Raw genomic sequence first — 20596 nt, forward strand, 5'->3', positions numbered from 1 at the left:
GGTTGAGGGTTTTTTCCCTCAATCAGTATGGGGAAAAAAAGCCCCTAGTCTTATACTTGCATACAAGGAAACCTCATTAAATACATTGTCTGTCATAAACTGCTGCCAAAAGCAGCGTGAGTTCAGTAATGGAAACCAACTAGGAAGCTGATTAAATGCAGCCAACAGTAAGCATGACTATAAAACACATGGCCCATATTGAATAGGTTAGTGTAGTCCATCCAGATATATAGTAGTGTGCGTTGCACTCAGTCCCTCTCAGCGCCAAGTCTTTTTCAAATCACGGTGAGCCACAACATTGCATAAATTTTTTAGTTCATCTTCATTCCCACTGCTGAGCTGTGCCTTTCTTTCCCAGTTCCAATTATTACTGTTCCTTTACCAGACATTTAAGGCCGGTGAACAACACCAAATGGGACCCCAAACAGTTCACCCCAAATAAAATCTATTTGTCGCCTCCTTCCTCAGCCTGTCCTTTGTGATTAGGGTGGCCCCACACTCCATGAGGTGGAGCTGGATCAAGTTGTCATGCACCTCATCTGCATATACATTTTTGGAGGGTTGCAGGACTAGTGACAAGAACACCTGGTTCTAGTCATGAGTGGGAGCTAATTATCACATGGATTCTTTGTGGGGAAGATCTGGAGTACATACACACATTGAGCAGTGCTGAGCTATTAAGTCACCATGGCTTGAAATGCTGTTGACTCTGCTGGGGTCCAGCCCAATGAACTGTCTGGTCAATCATGAACCTTTTGGCTTTCACCTAATATTGTGCATTGTTTTTCCTATATAGTAAGTAGGTGCTAAAGTGCTCTTTAAAAGTATTTATGGAGTTTCTGTGCTAAAACTTGCAGATTCAAGAAAGGTAAAATGCATCAGTTCAGGATTAACTAAGGCTATGGGTACTGTATGTAAATTACAGGTATGTATATTTCAAGGTTAGTGTTTTCAACCAAATCAAATTTTTGGATAGCTTAATATAATTATTTGGTTTATAAATACATGAGTGAAAGCTGCAATGGAGAGCTCTAGGCACCTTTAACTTATTTTTAAAAACATTGTAGCATAAGAGCAGAACTTTCCTAAAACCATCAGTTAAGGATATCAAATCAAACGTATACATAGGGGTACTGTTTTTTAGTGTGCCTTAAAGGTCTAGGTAAAAATATCAACCTCTGTTTGCCTGGAAGGTCAAAAAATTTAGGCTGTCAGCAAATGCAGTTTTGATATTTCGCAAGGATTAGGACTCCTCTGTCATAGGCGCTGCTCTCAATAATAGTCAGAATTCATCACCTCCAAGCAGTCATAATGCCACTTCATAGATTTCATAGACATTTGGGCTGGAAGGGACCTCAGAAGATCATCGAGTCCAGCCCCCTGACCCCGGGGGCAGAAAGTCAGAAGGGGTCTTAGGATCCCAGCAAGATAAACATCCAAATTTCTCTTGAAGGTGTTCAAAGTAGGTGCTTGAAACACCTCTGATGGCACCCTATTCCAGACCTTAGGGGCTCAGACAGTAAAGAAGTTCTTCCTTATGTACAGCCTGAAACAGTCTTGCAGGAGTTTATAACGGTTCGACCTTGTCATCCCTTGGGGTGCTCTGGTGAACAAACGTTCCCCCAGATCCTGGTGAACACCTCTTATTAACTTATAGGTGGCCATCAGCTCAGCCCTGAGCCTGTGCTTTTCCAGGCTGAAGAGCCCCATAGCTTTTGGATCCAGAGTCTTTCTCCTGTAAATATCACTTGCTAATTGCTAGCTGGTTAGATAGATCTGGAGAGATGAACAAAATATACTGAATTGGAGGACTGAAGTTAGGGGGAAGAAGGGTCAGCACGTCAGCTGTTTCTTTGTAACTTCAGCATGTCTGTTTCCTATTCTGCAGCAAGTTTAAGCTACCTGTAGTTACTTAGTCTTTGTCTGCTTCTGCTCCAAGGTTCTTATTCTTACATGGAATTTGCATGAGTGGTCACTGAAAGTGGAGGTGATGCACAAGAACTTCAACCTCTGGGTCCATCCAGATTAAGATCTAGTTACTGCTAGTGGAAGCAGAAGAGTCATCTATTTTGTTCAAGGGAAGAAAAACATCAATACTCATTGCATGATCATCAACTTTGTGTATACAGCACAGCACGTGAGGAATGAGGAATGTTCAGAAGCTTTCATCATTCAAATAAAGTAATATGTAAAAATCTCTTTATTGCAGGAAGTAAAATGAAAAGTTGCAAATTGCCACATTTCAATTTTTAAGAATTTATGCTTTTTAATGAAAAGGCTGATTTCAACTATAATTTAAAAAGTGCATCTGCTACAAAATGAAATTATAGTCATTTTTTTCACTATATGCTGTTCTGGAAGAGTTGTTCATTCGTACAAATGAAGCAGACACTATACTTTTTTTTTCTTAAGATACTTAGTGATTAGTCTTGAATACCCAAATAATTGGTACTGCATATTTGCTGTCACCCTCAATTAGCTTAGATTAGTTTAGCCATTTTGGTTAGTAGGCAATGGCTGAATATGATAAATGACACAAAGTGCACGTCAGCACTTATAACCCTTAAGTGGTGTTATTCCACTAAAAATTTTACTAAGAAAGCTTATTATGAGCAGATTTGAAAATAAGTACCCCACTGCAGGACTCATTCACTCTCAAATATGCTGCTTTCAGTAGCTACGTGCTATCCCTGGAATAAAATAATTTTGAGGAGGTTTCTTGCAGATTAAGGTTTCAAAGGGGAGGAAAGGAGTTGAGTCAGCACCGTTGGCTACATTTTCTCAGTCATTCTTTTTTCTCCTTGATACGTTATTTCTAACAGTGATTGGATCCATAATTGTTACTGTGGGTTAGCAGTTTGCTGACCCATGTAGTTTCTGGATTGTTTCTCTGAACAGTCACCCCAGAGAAGTACTGAAATAGAGAAATGGAAGGAATTACAGCAGTCATGGCCTAACTGAGTACTTCAGAATAGATCCTGCTGGCAAAGATTCAGTGAAACTGTTATGGTATGGATATTGCCACTGAAATTAACTGATGTCTATTCTTCACAATTAGGGCAAGAGAATTGGTATCTGTCAGTGCGTTTGTTCAGTGCACCTTTGTAGAATGGTACAACATAAGCCTTATGTCTTGCATATGTAATATACATGTGTTGTGGCACTTCAGTGAAACACCATTTACTCTGTTGGCAGGTTACTGATATGGTTTTAATTAGCCAGCTTTCATCAAACTTTAGATGAAGTGTAAAAATCCTTACCTGAAACATCCAAACAAATTATTTTTTTCTTTTACTTTCCTGTGGTGCTATCGAAAATGACAAGGATTGTGATTCATCCAAGATGAAGCTGATCTCTTTCCAGTTGTTAGCGGGTAATGCTTGTTTTGAGTTCAAGTTTAGGAAATTTCCCAAGGGCATTTATTTTGGTTCCTGGAACTTGTTCTTGTTTGCTAGTTTGAACTGCATAAAATGGCTGTGTTTTATTCTGTAGAGAAAGTCAAAACTGAGTTTGAAAGCCAACCTCTGAGAATGTGTGCTTGAATATACCTGTAGCATGGACTTTTTTTGATGCCCAGAAGAGTATCTGACAATGTATTCAGTGGACCTTTGTAGGACAGTACAAGAGAAGTTGGTGGGTTGTCCTTGAGATAATGAAAAGGGTATGTTCAGGAGTGCTTCATCTGGCCAGAATCTATACAGCTAACCTTATTTTTAAAGGAGTGGAAAGGTCCCAAAATGTCTTTGTACAAGCAAGAGAATTATTTGGACCTCTGAAAGCTTCCAGAATTTAAGAGTGCAGTGGATTCTATGTCATTCATTGTTTTTAAATAAAGTTAATGTGTCTACAAACATCCAGCCTATGGAGCTATTCCATCTGATCCACTAGCCTACCAGTGGGCCAGAGAATTTTGGGCTGTGGCTAGTGGTGAGCATGGCCTGCTGCAGAATCTGTTGCATAGGGGCCTGAGTGAATATAGCCATTGGTGGTAGGGAAGGTATAGCCAAGGGTGGTAGCAGGCCTGGCCTGCTGCTGCTTGCACCCCTCCACCACAGCAAATACATGCCTGGCCTGCTGCTGCTTGCATCACTGTCATGGTGGTGGCCACTGTAGTGGCCACAACTATGACCTCAGGTCCTGGGCTGAATCTGGAGTATTCCTCAGGCCCATGAAGAGCCCCTTGGTGTGGGTTTGACACCCCTGATATACCAGATCCATTTTTTGCTGCTACAACGTGGAGCTCTGTTTCCCCTGTAAAATGCGTTGAGTTTTCATTGGCAGGCAAGGTTTTTTGGGTAGATTAGACCAACTGAGTAGTTGGAAAAAAGTTCTTAGCAAGTAAAGTTTTCATCATCCTTTTTGCTTAAATCTCATATTTTCTCTTGGGGAGAATGCCTTGCGTCTTCTTATTTGCAGCAAAATTCCTCTCTGGATTGGTTGAAGACCAGACATTCCCTCTCTATCAGTATTAAACCATACGATCTTCCTGCTACCCATAAAGTATTTGAATACCCTAGATTACTATGACCCCATTTAAAATGAAATGAGTTCCAGCACTTACTTTTAATTCCTCATCTTTCCTATGGTGCCATCTGGTCTGGCTCTTCTCATGTGATACAGCACACTCTGGATACCATGTTCAGTTTCTATCCTCCCTTAAATATCATGTTTTATTTTCTTTGCGCTTCTGTATGTTTTCAATTTGAAATTATACCTACACTGTCCAATTTCTCTACTTTTCACAAATTCCTGTAATCATAGAATCATAGAAGTAGGGTCGGAAGGGACCTTGTAGATCTTCAAGTCTGACCCCCTGCCTGGGCAGGAGGAAAAAAACTGGGCTCAAATGATCCCAGCTAGGTAGGCATCAAGCCTCTTCTTAAAGACCCCCAGGGTAGGAGCCAGCACCACTTCCCTTGGAAGTTGGTTCCAGATCCTAGCCGCCCTAACTGTGAAGTAGTTTTTACGGATGTCTAATCTAAACCTACTCTCCAATAACTTGTGGCCGTTATTCCTTGTTATGCCAGGGGGTGCTAAGGGAAACAAGGTCTCTCCCAAACCCTTGTGGTCTCCCCTAGTGAGTTTATAGACAGGTTCCCCCTCAGCCTTCTCTTGTGAAGGCCGAACAGATTCAGGTCCCGCAGTCTCTCATTGTAGGGTCTGCCCTGTTGTCCCTGGATCATGCGGGTGGCCCTCCTCTGGACCCTCTCAATGTTGTCCACATCCCTCCTGAAGTGGGGCGCACAGAACTGGACACAGTACTCCAGCTGTGGCCTGACCAGTGTTGCATAGAGGGGGAGGATCACTTCCTTGGCCCTACTTGAGATGCACCTGTGGATGCACGACAAGGTCCGGTTAGCCCTGCCAACCGTGACCTCGCATTGTCGGCCTATGTTCATCTTGGAGTCAGTAATGACTCCAAGATCCCTTTCTGCCTCCATGCTCTCAAGAAGGGAGTTTCCCATCTTATAAGTGTGCTGCTGGTTACTACTGACCAAGTGCAGCATCCTGCATTTGTCAGTATTGAAACGCATCCTGTTTTTGTTAGCCCACCCCTGTAACCTATCCAGGTCTTGTTGTAGTCTTTCCCTCCCTACTAGCGTGCTCATCTCACCCCAAATGTTGGTATCATCAGCAAATTTAAACAGGTTGCTTTTTATCCCCGCTGGTAAAGAAATTGAACAGCACGGGCCTAAGGACTGAGCCTTGGGGGACACCGCTGCCCACTTCCCCCTAGTCAAATATGACCCATCCACCACCACCCTCTGAGTGCGACCCTTCAGCCAATCTGCAATCCATCCGACTGTGTAGGCATCAATGCCACAGTCGCCTAGTGATTCTTCCCTCTTCCACACATCACCTCTTCCTTCCATACCTCAGTCTCTTATCCCCTAGAACCACTTGAACTGTTTTCTCTCTTTCCTCATACTCATCTCATTCTTTTTTCCTCACGCCGAAACATCTCCTACTATCCTCCCATTCTGCAGATCTTCCAGTCTCTTTTCTGAGATTTGTCTCCCATCTCATGTCTTCATTGCACTACAATCTGTTTTTCTTTCTCCACATTCCCCAGCCAGTCAGTAAACTTATCCCAAACCAATGCACTTTCTTCATTGTTTCTAATACTTAATTCTGTTTCTATTATACTGATGTGTTCCTCCTATCCAAGTCATCCAGCCTCTTTTCTACCTTCTAAACTTACTTATTTTCATAAATAGGGATCCTAGAAATCTGTTTACCATGGAAAAATGTGGAATTTGCATTTTTACAGAAAATCTTTAGAATTGCTAGAAAAAAATGTATTGAAAATAAAATGCTAGCTTCCCAGTAGGAGCCAGTGGTTCTCATAGCTGCTGTGACAGGCCATTCAAAGAAGCTGCCAGCACACAGGGAAACAGCCAAGATGGTGCATTCTTCCCCCCCTCGGTTGCTGATTGGCCGAGAGGGATGTCCATCATTTGGCCCTGCCCCTCTGCAGCAATCAGTGGTGAAGGGTGCAGCCATGTGAAGGGCAGCCCTCTTAGCCAATCAGTGGTGAGGGGTGGAGCCACCACTGGGGCCCCTCAGCCAATCATTGTTGTAGGGGGTGGGGAGGCTCACCACAGAAAAAGGTAGATTTTTATGGTATTTTATTGGAGAACTTTGGGGTTTTTTATCATGGAACACTCCCTTCCCTGTTTATCACTGTGCCTATACTATCTCCTCTCCTTTTCCAGCCTCCTCCCTTCCATTTCTTTCTAATGTCCTCAGTTTCTTGTCCTTTTCATAATACATTTCTCACTTCTCTTTTGTAGACACCTAATTCTCATCTCCTTCTCTTCAATGACCCGTTTATATTTTTTTAAATGGTGTGAGTATTGAATGGAGTGCTTCACACTTTTTCAAGAATCACAATGAACAACATCTGTGATTCATTCATTTCCATTTCCCATCTCTGTCAGAAGATTCCCATACCCTATGATTTTGGTTAATAAATGTATTTTGCACAATTAACTTATGTCTACCAATGTTTCCAAGAAATATACTGTGCACAAAGATTTGCTCTTTACGGTCGTCTTGTTTAGTGACGTATATGTTGAAAGATAAACATCAAGTAGGAATTTCAACTGGAATTCTGCTATTGTACAGCATTATCTTTTTAAAATTGGATTACAGCAAGGTATTGCAACATAAATTCACAATGTAATTCTTTATCACAATACTTGCATCTTAGAGGTATTAGGGCTATTCAGTCTAAGTGGCAGTCTAAATTCACTTCATCTTTTGATAGGTATGAACAAATCATGAGAGCAAATTTCTGGTTGCTGTATACCTACCTTAATGGCTTTTGTAATTATTCCATTTTTGCTTTTCCTTTCGTGGGTGGAACTTAGCTAAGTTTTCTGAATTAATGTAGGAAGCTAATAATGATGAAGAAAAATGAAATGTTGAATAACACTGTGCCCACTATAACAAAAGCATGTTAAACATTCTTGTGACACTAAAGTAATCAGTGTCTGTTCTGCTTGTCTCACTTAAATATTTACTGTAGATTATTGTAAACCTAGTTTCCCCACAGCCTTGGATTCACCTGATAAGGAGTCTTTAGACTCTAAATGTCTCATTTTTAAAGGTGTGGACAACTCATTGCTCCCATTAAAGCCAATAAGTACTCATCTAATACCTCATCCTTTCAGGGTTGTTACTTGTAGGTAATTGACCATGTTCTCCCATATTTGTGGATTGAATTTATTTGATGTTACCTACAGCACTGACTTGATGTTATCTTACTCTGCCATTTCTCCTCTGGTTTGACAGGGAAAGAGTATCTCTTTATTAAACCAGTTTTATGCTGAAATATATGACCTTTTAACTCCTTCAACAGTCAGATAAGTGAAGTAAGAGCCAGGGATGTAACCTTCATCTTCCGATTCCTGGTTCTGTATCTTATAGTTTCCTAGCTGATAGGGTTGGAAGGGACCTGAGCAGATCATCAAGTCCGACCCCCAGCCACGGGCAGGAAAGAATGCTGGGATCAAATGACCCTGACAAGGTGATTGTCTGGCCTCCTTTTGAAGACCCCCAAGGTAGAAACGAGCACCACTTCCCTTGGAAGTTGGTTCCAGATCCTAGCCGCCCTGACTGTGAAGTAATGCCTCCTGATGTCTAGCCTGAACCTACTCTTGATCAACTTGTGGCCGTTATTCCTAGTTACTCCGAGTAGTGCTTGGGGGAACAGGGCCTCTCCCATTCCCCACTGATCCCCCCCTGGTAAGTTTATAGATGGCCCCTCTCAGTATTCTTTTGTGGAGGCTGAACAGGTTCAGGTCCTGTAGCCTCTCCTCGTAGGGCCTGCCCTGCTGCCCCCTGACCATGTGAGTGGCCCTCCTCTGGACCCTCTCAAATCTTCAAATTTATGAGCTCACATTATTAACATAAGCCTAAAATTCTCATTCTTTATCTTTCAGACAGAAGCAGTCTCCTCCAGCCAAGAAACCAGCAAAAGTATTTCACAATGGATATCGATGATGAAGAAAACATGAGTAAGATGTGTATATTTACATAATAATAAGCCATAAAATAATTTCTACAGAAGACATTTTTTTCACTGCACACAGGTAGCCATACAGAAATTATATGAATACAGATTGGAGAGAATTTCTTTGTGTGTATGATTCAGTTGATATACATGAGCATTAAAGAAGACTTTTCATGTTGGGAAAACTTCCAAATTTATATTATAAATGTAGAAATCCAATTATCCTCTACCTGTTATAATCCAATTCCCTCTAACTGATATTTTTATTCCAGAGCAGCTTGCTGCATCTCTGCCTGATTCCTTCTTTTGTGAACTTGTAATGAAGTCATAATGCCAAGTTTATTACATTCAGTATTTGAACATAGAAGTATTGGGTGATATGTTATATTGGTGCAACATGCATGCACATGTAGTAAAATATTGCTTCAAAGGAAAACTATTCTATATGTACAGCTGTACATGTTCTCTCAAATCTCTCTAGCTAGCCCTTGGCAGATTTTCCCACCCTGCCGAAGAACTGGAAGTGTAAGGGGGTATAGGACTATTCTGATCTCAGACTAGGTCTGGGTTAATGTAGTTAATGCAAGACCAAGCAAGCTTCCTTCCAACTTACAGGAAAAATAGAGATTTGTTCACCCCTAAAGCTGAGAGCCCTTTGTATGTTATGAGTGCAGCTCGAGCAGACTAGTCATTATGTGACGGAATGGAAATAAAGTTCATGGCTGGTATTGGGAACAGTATATTCAAAACTCAAAGGCCTGTCCTGAGTCTAGGTGCTGGGTCAGGCTTGCATTGTTAAGGCACGAAAGCGTCATGTAGCAACTTTCACATCCAGCTGATTTGGACCAGTTCCCTATTTACAGCTGGGTCAATGAGGGGTGGCTTTCAGTCCAATTCTGAAGCTAGGTTTACATCAGCATCAGAAGCAAGACATCTTGATTGCTCTGCTACTATGTATTTAATAGGGGTATTAAGGTGCAGAAACAAGTAACTGAAGGAAGAAAAATTTTTTGGGAGACTTAGACATGCAAAGGGTTTGGGGAAACAGACAAATGGAAAGGATCTGGGCAGAAGAGAAAAGGGAAAAAATTGGGGAAAGACTAAAGAGTTTAAGTTTGTGAAACAGAAGAGGGAGAAGGAAAAGAAACAGGAAATATAAGTAGGGACGTACTTAATGCATGATTTTGCAGGTTTCACAGAAACTGCGAAATTGGGCATTCTCCATGAAATCCACAAAAAAATCTTAAAAATAAATGGCAACCTCTGGTGTAAAGGGGATCAGCCAGGATGGTGGCCATCCTCCCTCCCTGCCAATCATTGGCTGAGAAGGCGGCCCTGCCCCTTTCCACCAATTAGTGGTAAGGGGACTGCCCTCAGCCAATCAGTAGTGGGGGGTGGAGCCACACAACAGACAGCCCTCCCAGCCAGTCAGCAGTGAAAAGTGGGGCCATCAGGCCGCGTCGGCCAATCAGTGGTGAGAGGGGTAGGCTCGCTGTGAAATTCTCTGTGCACTGCTAGTGGCCCACAAAAATCCCTTTTGCTAGCTGTGACTTGGGTAGATCCTGAAGTATAAAGGGGGAAAAGAAATAGGAGGAGAAGTGGGAGACAAGGCACACCAAATGGCAGTGCTCTGGATCCCAACTATTTAAGGTAACTAATTGTTTGCATTGTTTATTTAGCCTTGCAGTGGGTGATTGCTCTTTTCCTAGCTTAGTGATATTCTGATGCATGTGCTTAACAGTGATAAAGTTTAATTAAACTAAAGTTACCTATAACTTTAGTGAGTTTCTTCACATCTAAAATGTTTTGCTGGATTTTTGTGGAAGTGCTCAGCTCCTTGCAAGATTAAGCTCTAATTTTGGAGAGAGACACTGCAGATACAGTATTATCAAAGTAAATTATTTATAAGTAGTGGTCTGCCTAACTCGAGGAGGCCACCAGCTTATTTCACAGGGAAGTTGCCGGGCTGGCCACCATATTCATGGGCAGATTGCAGTGGCCCCTGCTTCTCCCCCCCCGCCACACACATACCACTGATTGGCTGAGTGGCCCCAGTGGCCCTGCCTCTCACTGCTGATTGGCTGAGGACTGTTCATCATACAGCCCCACCCCTTGCCACTGATTGGTTATGAGGGCTATCACGCAGCCCTGCTCCTCACTGCTAGTTGGTGGAGGGGTGGGGCCATGACAGGCAGCCCTCTCAGCCAGTTAGCAGCAAGGGACAGGGATGGCAGCCATCTTGGACTGCCATTCATGCGTGCAGCTCCCCTCCATCGCAATTTCAGTACTGAACCCTATTTATAAGGTTTTAAACTTTTAACTTCCCTTACTTTTTGTGAATGACAATTAATTGCTGTATATGGGTTGCTATTGTTGTATATTATGTCTTACTGTAAATTGTTGAATATTATTTAAACGTGAACATTTGCTTACTCTCTCTGAATTCCTAACATAATATAGCATAACCCTCCCTGATGAAGATAATGCTATATAAAAATTACAGGAGATATTTTCTTTAGGAAAGGTAAAATTCAATTTGTAGAAGTCACAGTGCATTTTTATTCAGAAATCAGTTGGACTGTTAACCATTCATTAGATTAATATGCATTCTGGTAGGTTGTGTGTCTTTAATTGTAATACTAAGTTCAGTTGGTGTATACTTGGCTTCCAGTTCTATATATGTAAAAAATGTACTTTAAATAGAGAAGCCGTCTGAATCAACTAGTAAATTAAATAATTAATGCATTTCACATCTCAAACTCATTCAGGCAGCACATGTTAGGAATGGCAGTGCTGCCTCTGCCTTTCCAGTGATGTAAGATCTGCAAAACCCATATAATTTAATTTTGTGAATTTTGATAGAAAACAGTTTCAGTAGAAGTGAATGTTTCTGTGTCCTGTCATTCACTGTTGCATTGGAAGAGGGAAGCTATGACATATGTCTCCTGGGTTTATCTTTTATTTAAAGAGTAGTTTGTTTTTCAAGATTACATTGAAAACAAGGTCAACAATTTTCTAAAGATATTCCCAGCAATGTCAGCTAAATGAAATAAGAGATGCAACTGTGTTTTAAAGAAAAAGGCAAGTTTTATCTGAGTAAATCTCAATAGAAATAATTGCTTGGTAGGGTTTGGGTAGTTTCATTTACATTGATGCCTTGTAAATTTTATTCATAATATTTCATTTCTATCAACATATATACTTTAAAAAAAATAAACAAGGCATTCTTTTAATTTGTTAGGTTTTACATATTATTGTATAAAAATATTGTATCGTAGGTGATATACACAGATGTTTTATTCTAGGGTGATAGGCCTCACTTTTGCAATGAACTCTATACAAGCCCAGGAGTCTGCCTGCAAGGAGCTCATTGCAAGTGTGGGACATTAATATGTGCATGCAAGCGGATTGTCATTCACAAATCTAGTCTGAGATATGATATAAGCAAGACTTTCTGAGGGTAGGTAAGTACAGTCACTTAACCTGCATGGTATTGTAACCATAGAAGAATATGATAATAACATCTACAACAGTCTTGATGCATTTGTTCTAATGTGTATGTTTGTATGCACACATGGGATTATAAATTTGAACAGTTATGTTAAATACAGAAAAATAACTTATTTTTCTGTCTCAGATTCTGCAAAAACTAGTCCCCCACCTTTTTTTACTCTTAAATTACATGAAGCTACAGTGTGCACGGTATCCAGAAGTTGGCTATTAATGTTTATGTTGTTTCTGGAACTGTGTTCTGTGGAAATTTTGGAGGGCACAGAAAAGGGATTTATGGTAAATCACAGCCTCCAGTTATATAATCTATATCTTAAATGTAGAGGCTATAATTTAGAGTATATTGATTCCATACACTTTTGGGGCAATAATTATATTGTGCCCAAAATATGGAAAAAGGTGAAAAGTATGCCTTTTGTGATTTCATGGTAGTGATAGTACCTTTTCTATATACTTTTTCTTTCATGCACTGAAGTATAAAGTGAGCATGAATGGGAAATAAGAGTGTGAAAGCTAGAGAGAATTACAATTTAATTTAAATTTTTACTGCTTTGCAAGAAGTTTCAGTCCAGTGCTTTGAGTATCCTTGGCAATCTCTTAAAATATCTTATATAAACAAGTCCATCAATGTCTTGCTATCAAATCAGATAACCCTGCAATAGCATCAGAATAATAAAAAATAGTCCTCCACAAAATCATCACTCTGTGGACAAAGGCGAACAGAGAGACTTTGAACAAAGGAATGCTAATTGATTCAGGCAGATAGATCCTCTTGCTGCTGCCTTTCTTTCTGTTCAAGTTACTTTCCCTAAATTCACAAACATGTAGGCAGTGGTCTCGTCACTGATCCATCTATCTGTTCTGAGAAAAATCCTTTGCTAAAACTTCCCCAAATCAGGAACTGATAACTTCAGTAGTTAAGATGACATCATTTCTGCTAGCTGTGCCCCATTAAAAGAATATAGAGTACACTCAGTGAAATTTAGCTCATGAAGTCAGGACACAGATAACATTCTCTGTCAGCATTTTGACTTTGGACCAACCATCTTAATTACATATCTAATCATCAGAAACCTCACAAAAATAAATAAGCACACTTGGAGCAAATGCCTACTTAATATACCAGAATAAATTTTTTTTGGATACTCTTGATAAAGTTTGTGTCCGCAAACTTAGGAAACTCTGAAAAAGTTTGCAGTAGCAAAATTTATTTCTTTTGATGCTGAAGGTGTTAATAGTTGATTGTCAGACCTGATTTTGCTAAATTAGATACTCTAAAAATAGCTGCAGTCTCCCTTGCAAACTAGAATAGTTTTTAGTTTCTAAAAAAAGAAGTAGATTTTCTGAGAAATGTCCTGGTCCCAGGATGGCCAGGGTCACAATTTAAAATGTGGATGCCAGCCCAGCATTTTAATCTATATTTAGACTGATTTGCAAAAATGCTGAATATATACTAGGTCTCCTTGACCTCAGCTGGGGCTATGAGTTGTTCAGAGGCGTGGAAAATCAGCCAACTGAATGCCAATTCAGAACTTAATTTTTTATGTTCCTTTCTCCAAAAAAATTTAATTTTGTGGGTAATCAGAGTGGAAGGGTATGTGATCTCAGCAGGTCAAAGTTCAGGAAAACGGAGGTTAGCTTGTTCAACAAAAACTGATTTTAAAAACAAATGCATAAAAAACCAGTGCAATATTTTAACAGCTCAGGTGGAAGCAGAAATCACTTATTCTGTATTTGCTAATAATATTTTAAGAACAATATTTTTGAATGCTTGTAATTGCCATTTTGTCTTAATGTTGCACTGAAACCCAATATCTTTAAATCATGTTTAAGTTCTGATTTCGGAATCAGATTCTGAGATTTTGAAAAAAAGCTGAACTTCTACCGTATTTTCTTGAATAGAATGTGCTTCATTTCCCACCAAAATCAGCTCCCCAAAATTGGGGTGTGTATATTAATCAGGGAAATTAAGTTTCTGACTGGGGTAGAAGCACCTTGCTTTGATTCCTGCTCCACAGTGCAGCAATTTTTACGTTACTATTCAAGTAGCTGATGGAGTCAGTTGACTCAGTGGGTCATTGTTCTTTACTCCAGAGTTGTCAATGATCTTCTCTTCATTTTAATGTTCTTGATGTTCTGCTAACCAAGGTAACCTTTCTTAGGGCAGTTTTGCTGTCTCCTAACCACATCTGTCTTTCTTCCTATTTCACAGCCCTGGAGACTGTGAATCAGCTGAACCCTAATGGCCCTGCCGTTGCTCTGTGCAGCCATAACTCTGGAAAAATCTTTTATATTTTTAATGTTCTTCCTTTCAAAAATAAAAAAGATATGTATTATATTCCAAAGTGTATTGCATGAGAGAAAATACAATATTTATAGAACTACCTGAAGTCTTCAGTTTACTAGCAAATTCATTTAGAACACTGGAAGCTGAGCCTTTTTTAGGAATCTGTCTTCACCATCTTTGAGTATAATGTTAATAATAATATATACATTCTTTTTCTAGATTAAATTAGAATTAGAGAAGGTTAGATGCACATTCTCTTTTACCACTTCCCTTGGAAACTGCTTATTTTGTTATTGCTGCTTCACGCTATTGTTTTTGAACCCATACGCAAGAGATCAAATGGAGGTGATGTGGTTTTACCTACCTAATCTTTTCACTTTGGTCCAAAACTGTGGAACTAGAGAGGCTATCTGTTTCAAAGCAAGACAGCTTCAAGAAAGAAATTTCTGTTAGCAGAGTTTAAATTATTGACTTTACTTAAATATTGTCTTTACTTAAACATTGCAATGGTACAGTAAATGCAGAGCATCATAAATGAAAACTCTGTGTTCACCTTTGTGGTCCTATATATATCAAAGGCAATTATAGTTGCAATTGAACTGCAGATTTTATTTAATAAAATGAATTTTGAAAGCTCATTTTTAATGAGAAAATTCTTAATTTAGGAGTATAAATGTTTCATCGTTTAATTTTACTTTTATTCACCAATACTGTGCAGATTTTTACTGTCTTTTTCCAACTTGTTAACAAAATATATGTTTCTACTTTGGCTCTTTCTTTTGATCTTCTTTCTTTTTGAGCACCAAAAGGAGTAACCTATCGAGCTTTTGCTGGAGGATGTTATAAATGAAAATTTACTAACCGTTCCATCAGCTTTGTAAACTGGGTGAAGTGGTGTGTGCATGCTAGTCATACTTTGGGGAAAAATAATAAAAGTTTGAAATCTATCGAAGTGCCAAAAAAATTATCTATTTTGCTTTTAATTTTGCATTACTTTTCATAGTAAGATAAAATAATTTATTATTTATATTTATTTGTATCAATGAGGATGTGTTTTAGTACCAGGTATTTGAATTTTTTGAAAGAGAAATTTTAACTACTAAAATTGCCCTTTATTGCACATAAGCTTATTTAAATTCATATTCTTCATTTATAATAGTTTCCTTACTATGAAATAATGAGCTGTTAGCAATGGCATAACAATAATTCATATAACTTAATTATAGCATGCTACACCAAAGCTTATAATTTTGGAAATGTTTTCCTATTGGGTTTCAATGGGAGTTGTTTCCCACTATTGGAATGTCAGTCTGGTTGGGAAAAGTGCTCTAATTATTTGCTGGAATCTCCTAGGATTAAAATGTTAATGTTGCTAATGTGCTACTCAGCAAGTGTTCCCTTTATGAGCAGATATCAGTAATTTAAGTGAGCAACACTGGAAAAATTTATCAATCATTTCCTCAATGAGGTGCAATGCAGTGCAGATGAATATCTGTATAAGAGGAGTGTATGTATTGACCTGGATTCAAACTTTTAAACAGATGAAAAGCATATACATAAATATTTATTCACATTTAAAGCAATGGACCTATAAAAGGAAATTGTTAATTTTTCATAAAGTACTCAAACATCATACAACTGACTTCTCAATTTAAAACAAATAAATGTCTTTAGCGTGTTTAAAATAAAAAGTGCTTAAATTAAATTATAAGCTGTGTCTTACTAGTACTGGTCCCAAATGATCATTTTGTGGGTTTTATTAATAGAAGCATTTTGCAGTATAAATATCCAACATATTGTTAGGATTTTAAAATATCTTTCTGGATTTAAAACATTTTTCATAAAAAATGTAAATTAATAATAGTATAAATTTTGCATTTTTTTCCATCACAATAGTAATAGAAATGTCAAGTGAATAATTTGTGCCTCAGAATTGAACCTGATAGTTCTTGGATTACTAAAATTGTAGATTTTTGTTTGTCCTGCAAAGACATAAACTTGTGAGCACACATCACTTAACCATTTACAAAGATAGATAAAGGAATCTATAAATTTTACATTTACAAGATCCTGCAACGAAGGCATTGTAAGTTACTCTTTCTGGGCACCACAGGTTCAAGCAGCATTGACGTTAAAGAAAACCGCAACATGGACAACGTTACACCTAAGGATGGCAGTATGCAAGGTGCCGGGGAGGGAACTCAGCTCTCCAATGGTGGTGGCAACAGCAGCAGGAAACGTCCACTGGAGGAGGGCAACAATGGCCACTCCAAGTTCCGCCCTAAGAAGAGGAAGAAAACACCAGGGCCTGTTTTGCCAAAGAATGCACTGATGCAACTAAATGAAATTAAGCCTGGTTTACAGTACAAGCTTCTTTCCCAAACAGGACCAGTTCATGCCCCTATTTTTGTGATGGCAGTTGAAGTTAATGGACAGATGTTTGAGGGATCTGGCCCTACAAAAAAGAAAGCAAAGCTTCATGCTGCTGAGAAGGCTCTAAGATCTTTTGTTCAGTTTCCAAATGCCTCTGAAGCACATCTAGCAATGGGAAGGACTCTCTCTGTAAACACAGACTTTACATCTGACCAAGCAGACTTCCCAGATACGCTTTTCAATGGATTTGAAACTCCAGTTCAGTCTGACAATTCCTTCTATTTAGGATCCAATGGAGATGGATCCTTTAGCTCCAGTGGTGACTACAGTCTGTCAGCATCCACTGTGGCTAGTAATCTTATCCAGTCACCCCTTCCCACACCATCACCATATCCATCCACAAGTGGAAAGAACCCTGTAATGATTTTGAATGAGCTCAGGCCAGGGTTAAAGTATGAGTTTCTTTCAGAAAGTGGAGAAAGTCATGCTAAGAACTTTGTGATGGCAGTGGCAGTGGATGGGCAAACGTTTGAAGGATCAGGAAGGAACAAAAAGCTTGCAAAGGCTCGGGCTGCTCAATCAGCTCTTGCATCTTTATTTAACATGCAGCTGGACCAGACACCCTCTCGCCAGCCCATTCCCAGTGAGGGGCTCCAGTTACATTTACCACAGGTGAGACATCTGTGCATTTTTAATATGTTTAGATAATTATCAAGAATATATAAGATACTATTTTTTAAAGATATGAAAGAATATTTGTGAAGGTAATATTGTTTGTTTCATCAAATGATTTCTTCACTAATGACTTCTGACAATTGTATGGACTAATTATACTCAGGGAGGAGATAACAGGTTGTTCGTTCTTCCAATTATAATTACATGTCATGGAATGTAATACAAATCCCAGTTTAGTGAGATTTATTATACAGTTGTTGTGTTCAGGAAAGTTCAGAAAATTGTTTTTTTCTCTTACTATGGGTGGAGCCTGGATTGTGAATTTAAGTCAGGATTTGCTGCTCCAGGTTATTTGATTACCTGATAAAAATCACTCTTAGCTGAAAACTGACATTTTCAACATGAAAGGTGCTGAATTGTGAATGTCAAGGACAGATTAACATGTGAGGGGAAACCAGGCTAATGCAGTAGTCTCTTATTTTGAATATTTGAATTAAAGACAAACTTTCAACAAAAACTTGGACATGTTGAGTCTAAAAGGATTATGCCATATTCTGCTACAGTACTTGAAATGAAATTTTAGATGTAATCTAAATATTTTAACCCAGTTACTAATGATATATCCTAAGTATTGAGCATACCAAAAGTAATCCAGGAACTTTAAGTAGCTGGAAACAGTAATATTGTTGAGTTTTTAATAAGGAAACACATCGGTCATACAGAAGTGACACTTTTCATGCTGTCAGGCCCCTGAAAGTGCTCTATAGCCATGATGTAACTAACACATGTGCATGGCTGCAGAACACTTTTAAAATAGCTGATCAAAACTAACCCTGGTCAAATGGGGTATAACGTTAAGGCATTCTAAAATAGAGCACCTTAGGGAATGTGTGTTCCTGCCAGGGTACTTTTCTCATGGAGGAGGCAGGACTGTCAGGGGGAGGGAGGGGAAAGGGGCGTGAGCTCCCAGCTGCTTTGAATGGCCAGGGTTGGGGATGGGTACCTGGGGGGACTCACTTTGCAGGTCCCCCCAGGTACCCTAGCTCAGGTATTGTGGGGGAGCTGGGCCAGGCTCACGAAATGAGGGGGCTCTGTTCCCTCCCCCTCTCCACCTCTGGGCATTCAAAGCAGCTGGGACCAGCCAGTACAGAGCTCCCAGCTGCTGAATGGCCAGAGCTGGTGTGTGGGGGGGTGGGGAATGGAGTTCCTTCACCTTGCCCAGCCTGGATCCCCCCAGTACCCCAGGTGGGGTAGCTAGAGAGGCCTGTGAGATGAAGGGACTGCGTTCCTGCCTCCATGCCCCTCAGCTCTGGCCATTCAGTGGCCAGCAGCTCCTCTCCCTCCTTTCTTCCTTCCCTCGCTGAAAGCCCCAGAGCTCAGGAGAGTGGGGGCTGGGGACAGGAGCAGTTCGGCAACTTCCTTGGAGGCTGCTGGAGTGCCCCCACCCCTTGGCCAGGGCTGGTCCAGGCAGGCTACACGCTCCACCCCCAACCCAACAGGCAGATGTCTGTTGGGGGGTGCGCTAACGGCTATAGGCAGTGGTAACAGAGTTTTCAGTTCTGGAAACTAAAAATTCTACTATTTTTTCTACAGAATCTCCTACCTGTCAGGGTAATTCCCTAAAACAGTTTTTGAAAATATCAAATTGCCTTCCTTTAGAAAAGGTAAATTAAGTCTTTAGAAACTGTATAGTAAGGTTGCAGGTAGGTCTGAAACAGAGACTTCCTGAATATGTCTGGGGTGGATCCAGGGGGGTTGCAGTAGTGTGGACGCACCCCTTTTCAGTCATTCACATCATGGGAGCAGCAGCTGGGGACTTTTTTTTTAAGTCCCCAGAACAAGTAAGAATTTCCCCTTCCCTTCCTGTCTGTGCTCAGCTGCGCCTTCCCTCCCCTCTCCTCCCTTTCCCACCCCCTGCTGCCTCTGCCGGTGTCCTTGACAGACCCAAGGCATTGTGCTTCAGAGCCACTCCTGCCCCACTCCACCTGGGCTCTCTATGAAGCCAAGTTCAGCCAGGCACAGGGGCAGCAATGGGTGGGTCCATCCTCTCTGCCTGGTCTCCTCAGTATTCCCAGCCAGCCTTGGAGCAGGTGCTGGGGAAAGGAACCCGTGCATTGCTGCAGTCTCTGGCTCAGCCTGGCTGGAAAAGAGCAAGAATAGCTCCGGAGTTCCCTCCACCTGCCCCCAGTCAGCTGGGGACTGTAATGGTAGAGAGCAGGGGAGGAGGAAAGGGGAGGGAATGTGCCACTGAGCATAGACGGAAAGGGACGGGGGAAGAAAGGTTCTTATGCGTTTGGGAGATGGAAGAAAGGCCCTTGTTACTGCTCCTGCCACCCAGTCTGCCCTATGGTATGTGGGAGTAGAGGCTGGGAGCCAGGATGCAGCCTCTCCTGCAGTGCAGGTTACTACTCCTACACCCCCCTTTCTTAAATCCTGGATCTGCCACTCGGTACATCTTGGCTTCCTTTTCTACTAAGAAGATAAAGGAAGAAGCTGGAATAGTCTGCCCATAGAATAAATTGAGAAACAAAGGAATAGACAAATCAAGGACCAAGGAAAGTTTTTTTACAATTTGATATTTTTTTAATTGTATACTTTTTAATATGTGTAACCAGTATGAATAAAAATCAGTGGTATCAGAAGATAACAAGGAGTAAATGCTAATAATGGTCCAAGAATATTTAGTTTTCCCCTTATTTCAGTTTTGGATGTAGGCTAATCTTGTTGAAACAGAATTGAATACAAATGTTTGAAGAGACCTTAACAAATATTTAGCTGTACCTTAGCACTAGCAGTAATCAACCTTTAAGGTATAGAAAATGTAATTGAAAGTTTCCAGGCTGAGAAGATGTAAAGATGATACTGTCCTTCCCCTCTCCCTCCCCAGTAGAACAACATATGTGAGGCATTTTACCCATGTTTCTGCTTTTGAAAAACGTGTGCATTTTCTATGTTAAAAAGTTTTAGATGCACTTTTGACAGATTACTCAAATACTACTATGAAATGGGCTGGGTGGCACCTTAGAGATTTTTGTTAAATAGTTATATAAAGTGTACTGTGCCTAATTCATCTGATCTTTTACATATACTATTATAAAGCCTGGGAACAGGGAAGGTGAATGTGAGATCACCGTAGGACCATACTAATGGGCATGGATGGATTCCTTTTCTCAGCTAGGGATCAGAGCAGCCATGCAGGGAAGCTATGGCTTCTGTTACTGAATGTCACAGGG

The 20596-nt window shown here is 40.2% G+C and overlaps 1 protein-coding gene across 5 annotated transcripts in view; it reads left to right on the forward strand.

The window, feature by feature from the left end:
- ADARB1 (adenosine deaminase, RNA specific B1) overlaps positions 1–20596 on the forward strand; it is a 213994-nt gene that overhangs the window by 104702 nt on the left and 88696 nt on the right. For all 5 annotated transcript variants that reach the window (XM_019523308.1, XM_019523309.1, XM_019523307.1 and 2 more), the window contains 2 exons: positions 8448–8522; positions 16429–17360. In XM_019523308.1, coding sequence (XP_019378853.1) covers positions 8495–8522; positions 16429–17360 — 960 coding nt within the window. In that variant the 5' untranslated portion in view covers positions 8448–8494. The remainder of the gene's footprint in view (positions 1–8447; positions 8523–16428; positions 17361–20596) is intronic.

The sequence above is a fragment of the Gavialis gangeticus genome, unplaced genomic scaffold, assembly GCF_001723915.1.
Source record: "Gavialis gangeticus isolate Ggan-Ray unplaced genomic scaffold, GavGan_comp1, whole genome shotgun sequence".
NCBI lineage: Eukaryota > Metazoa > Chordata > Crocodylia > Gavialidae > Gavialis > Gavialis gangeticus.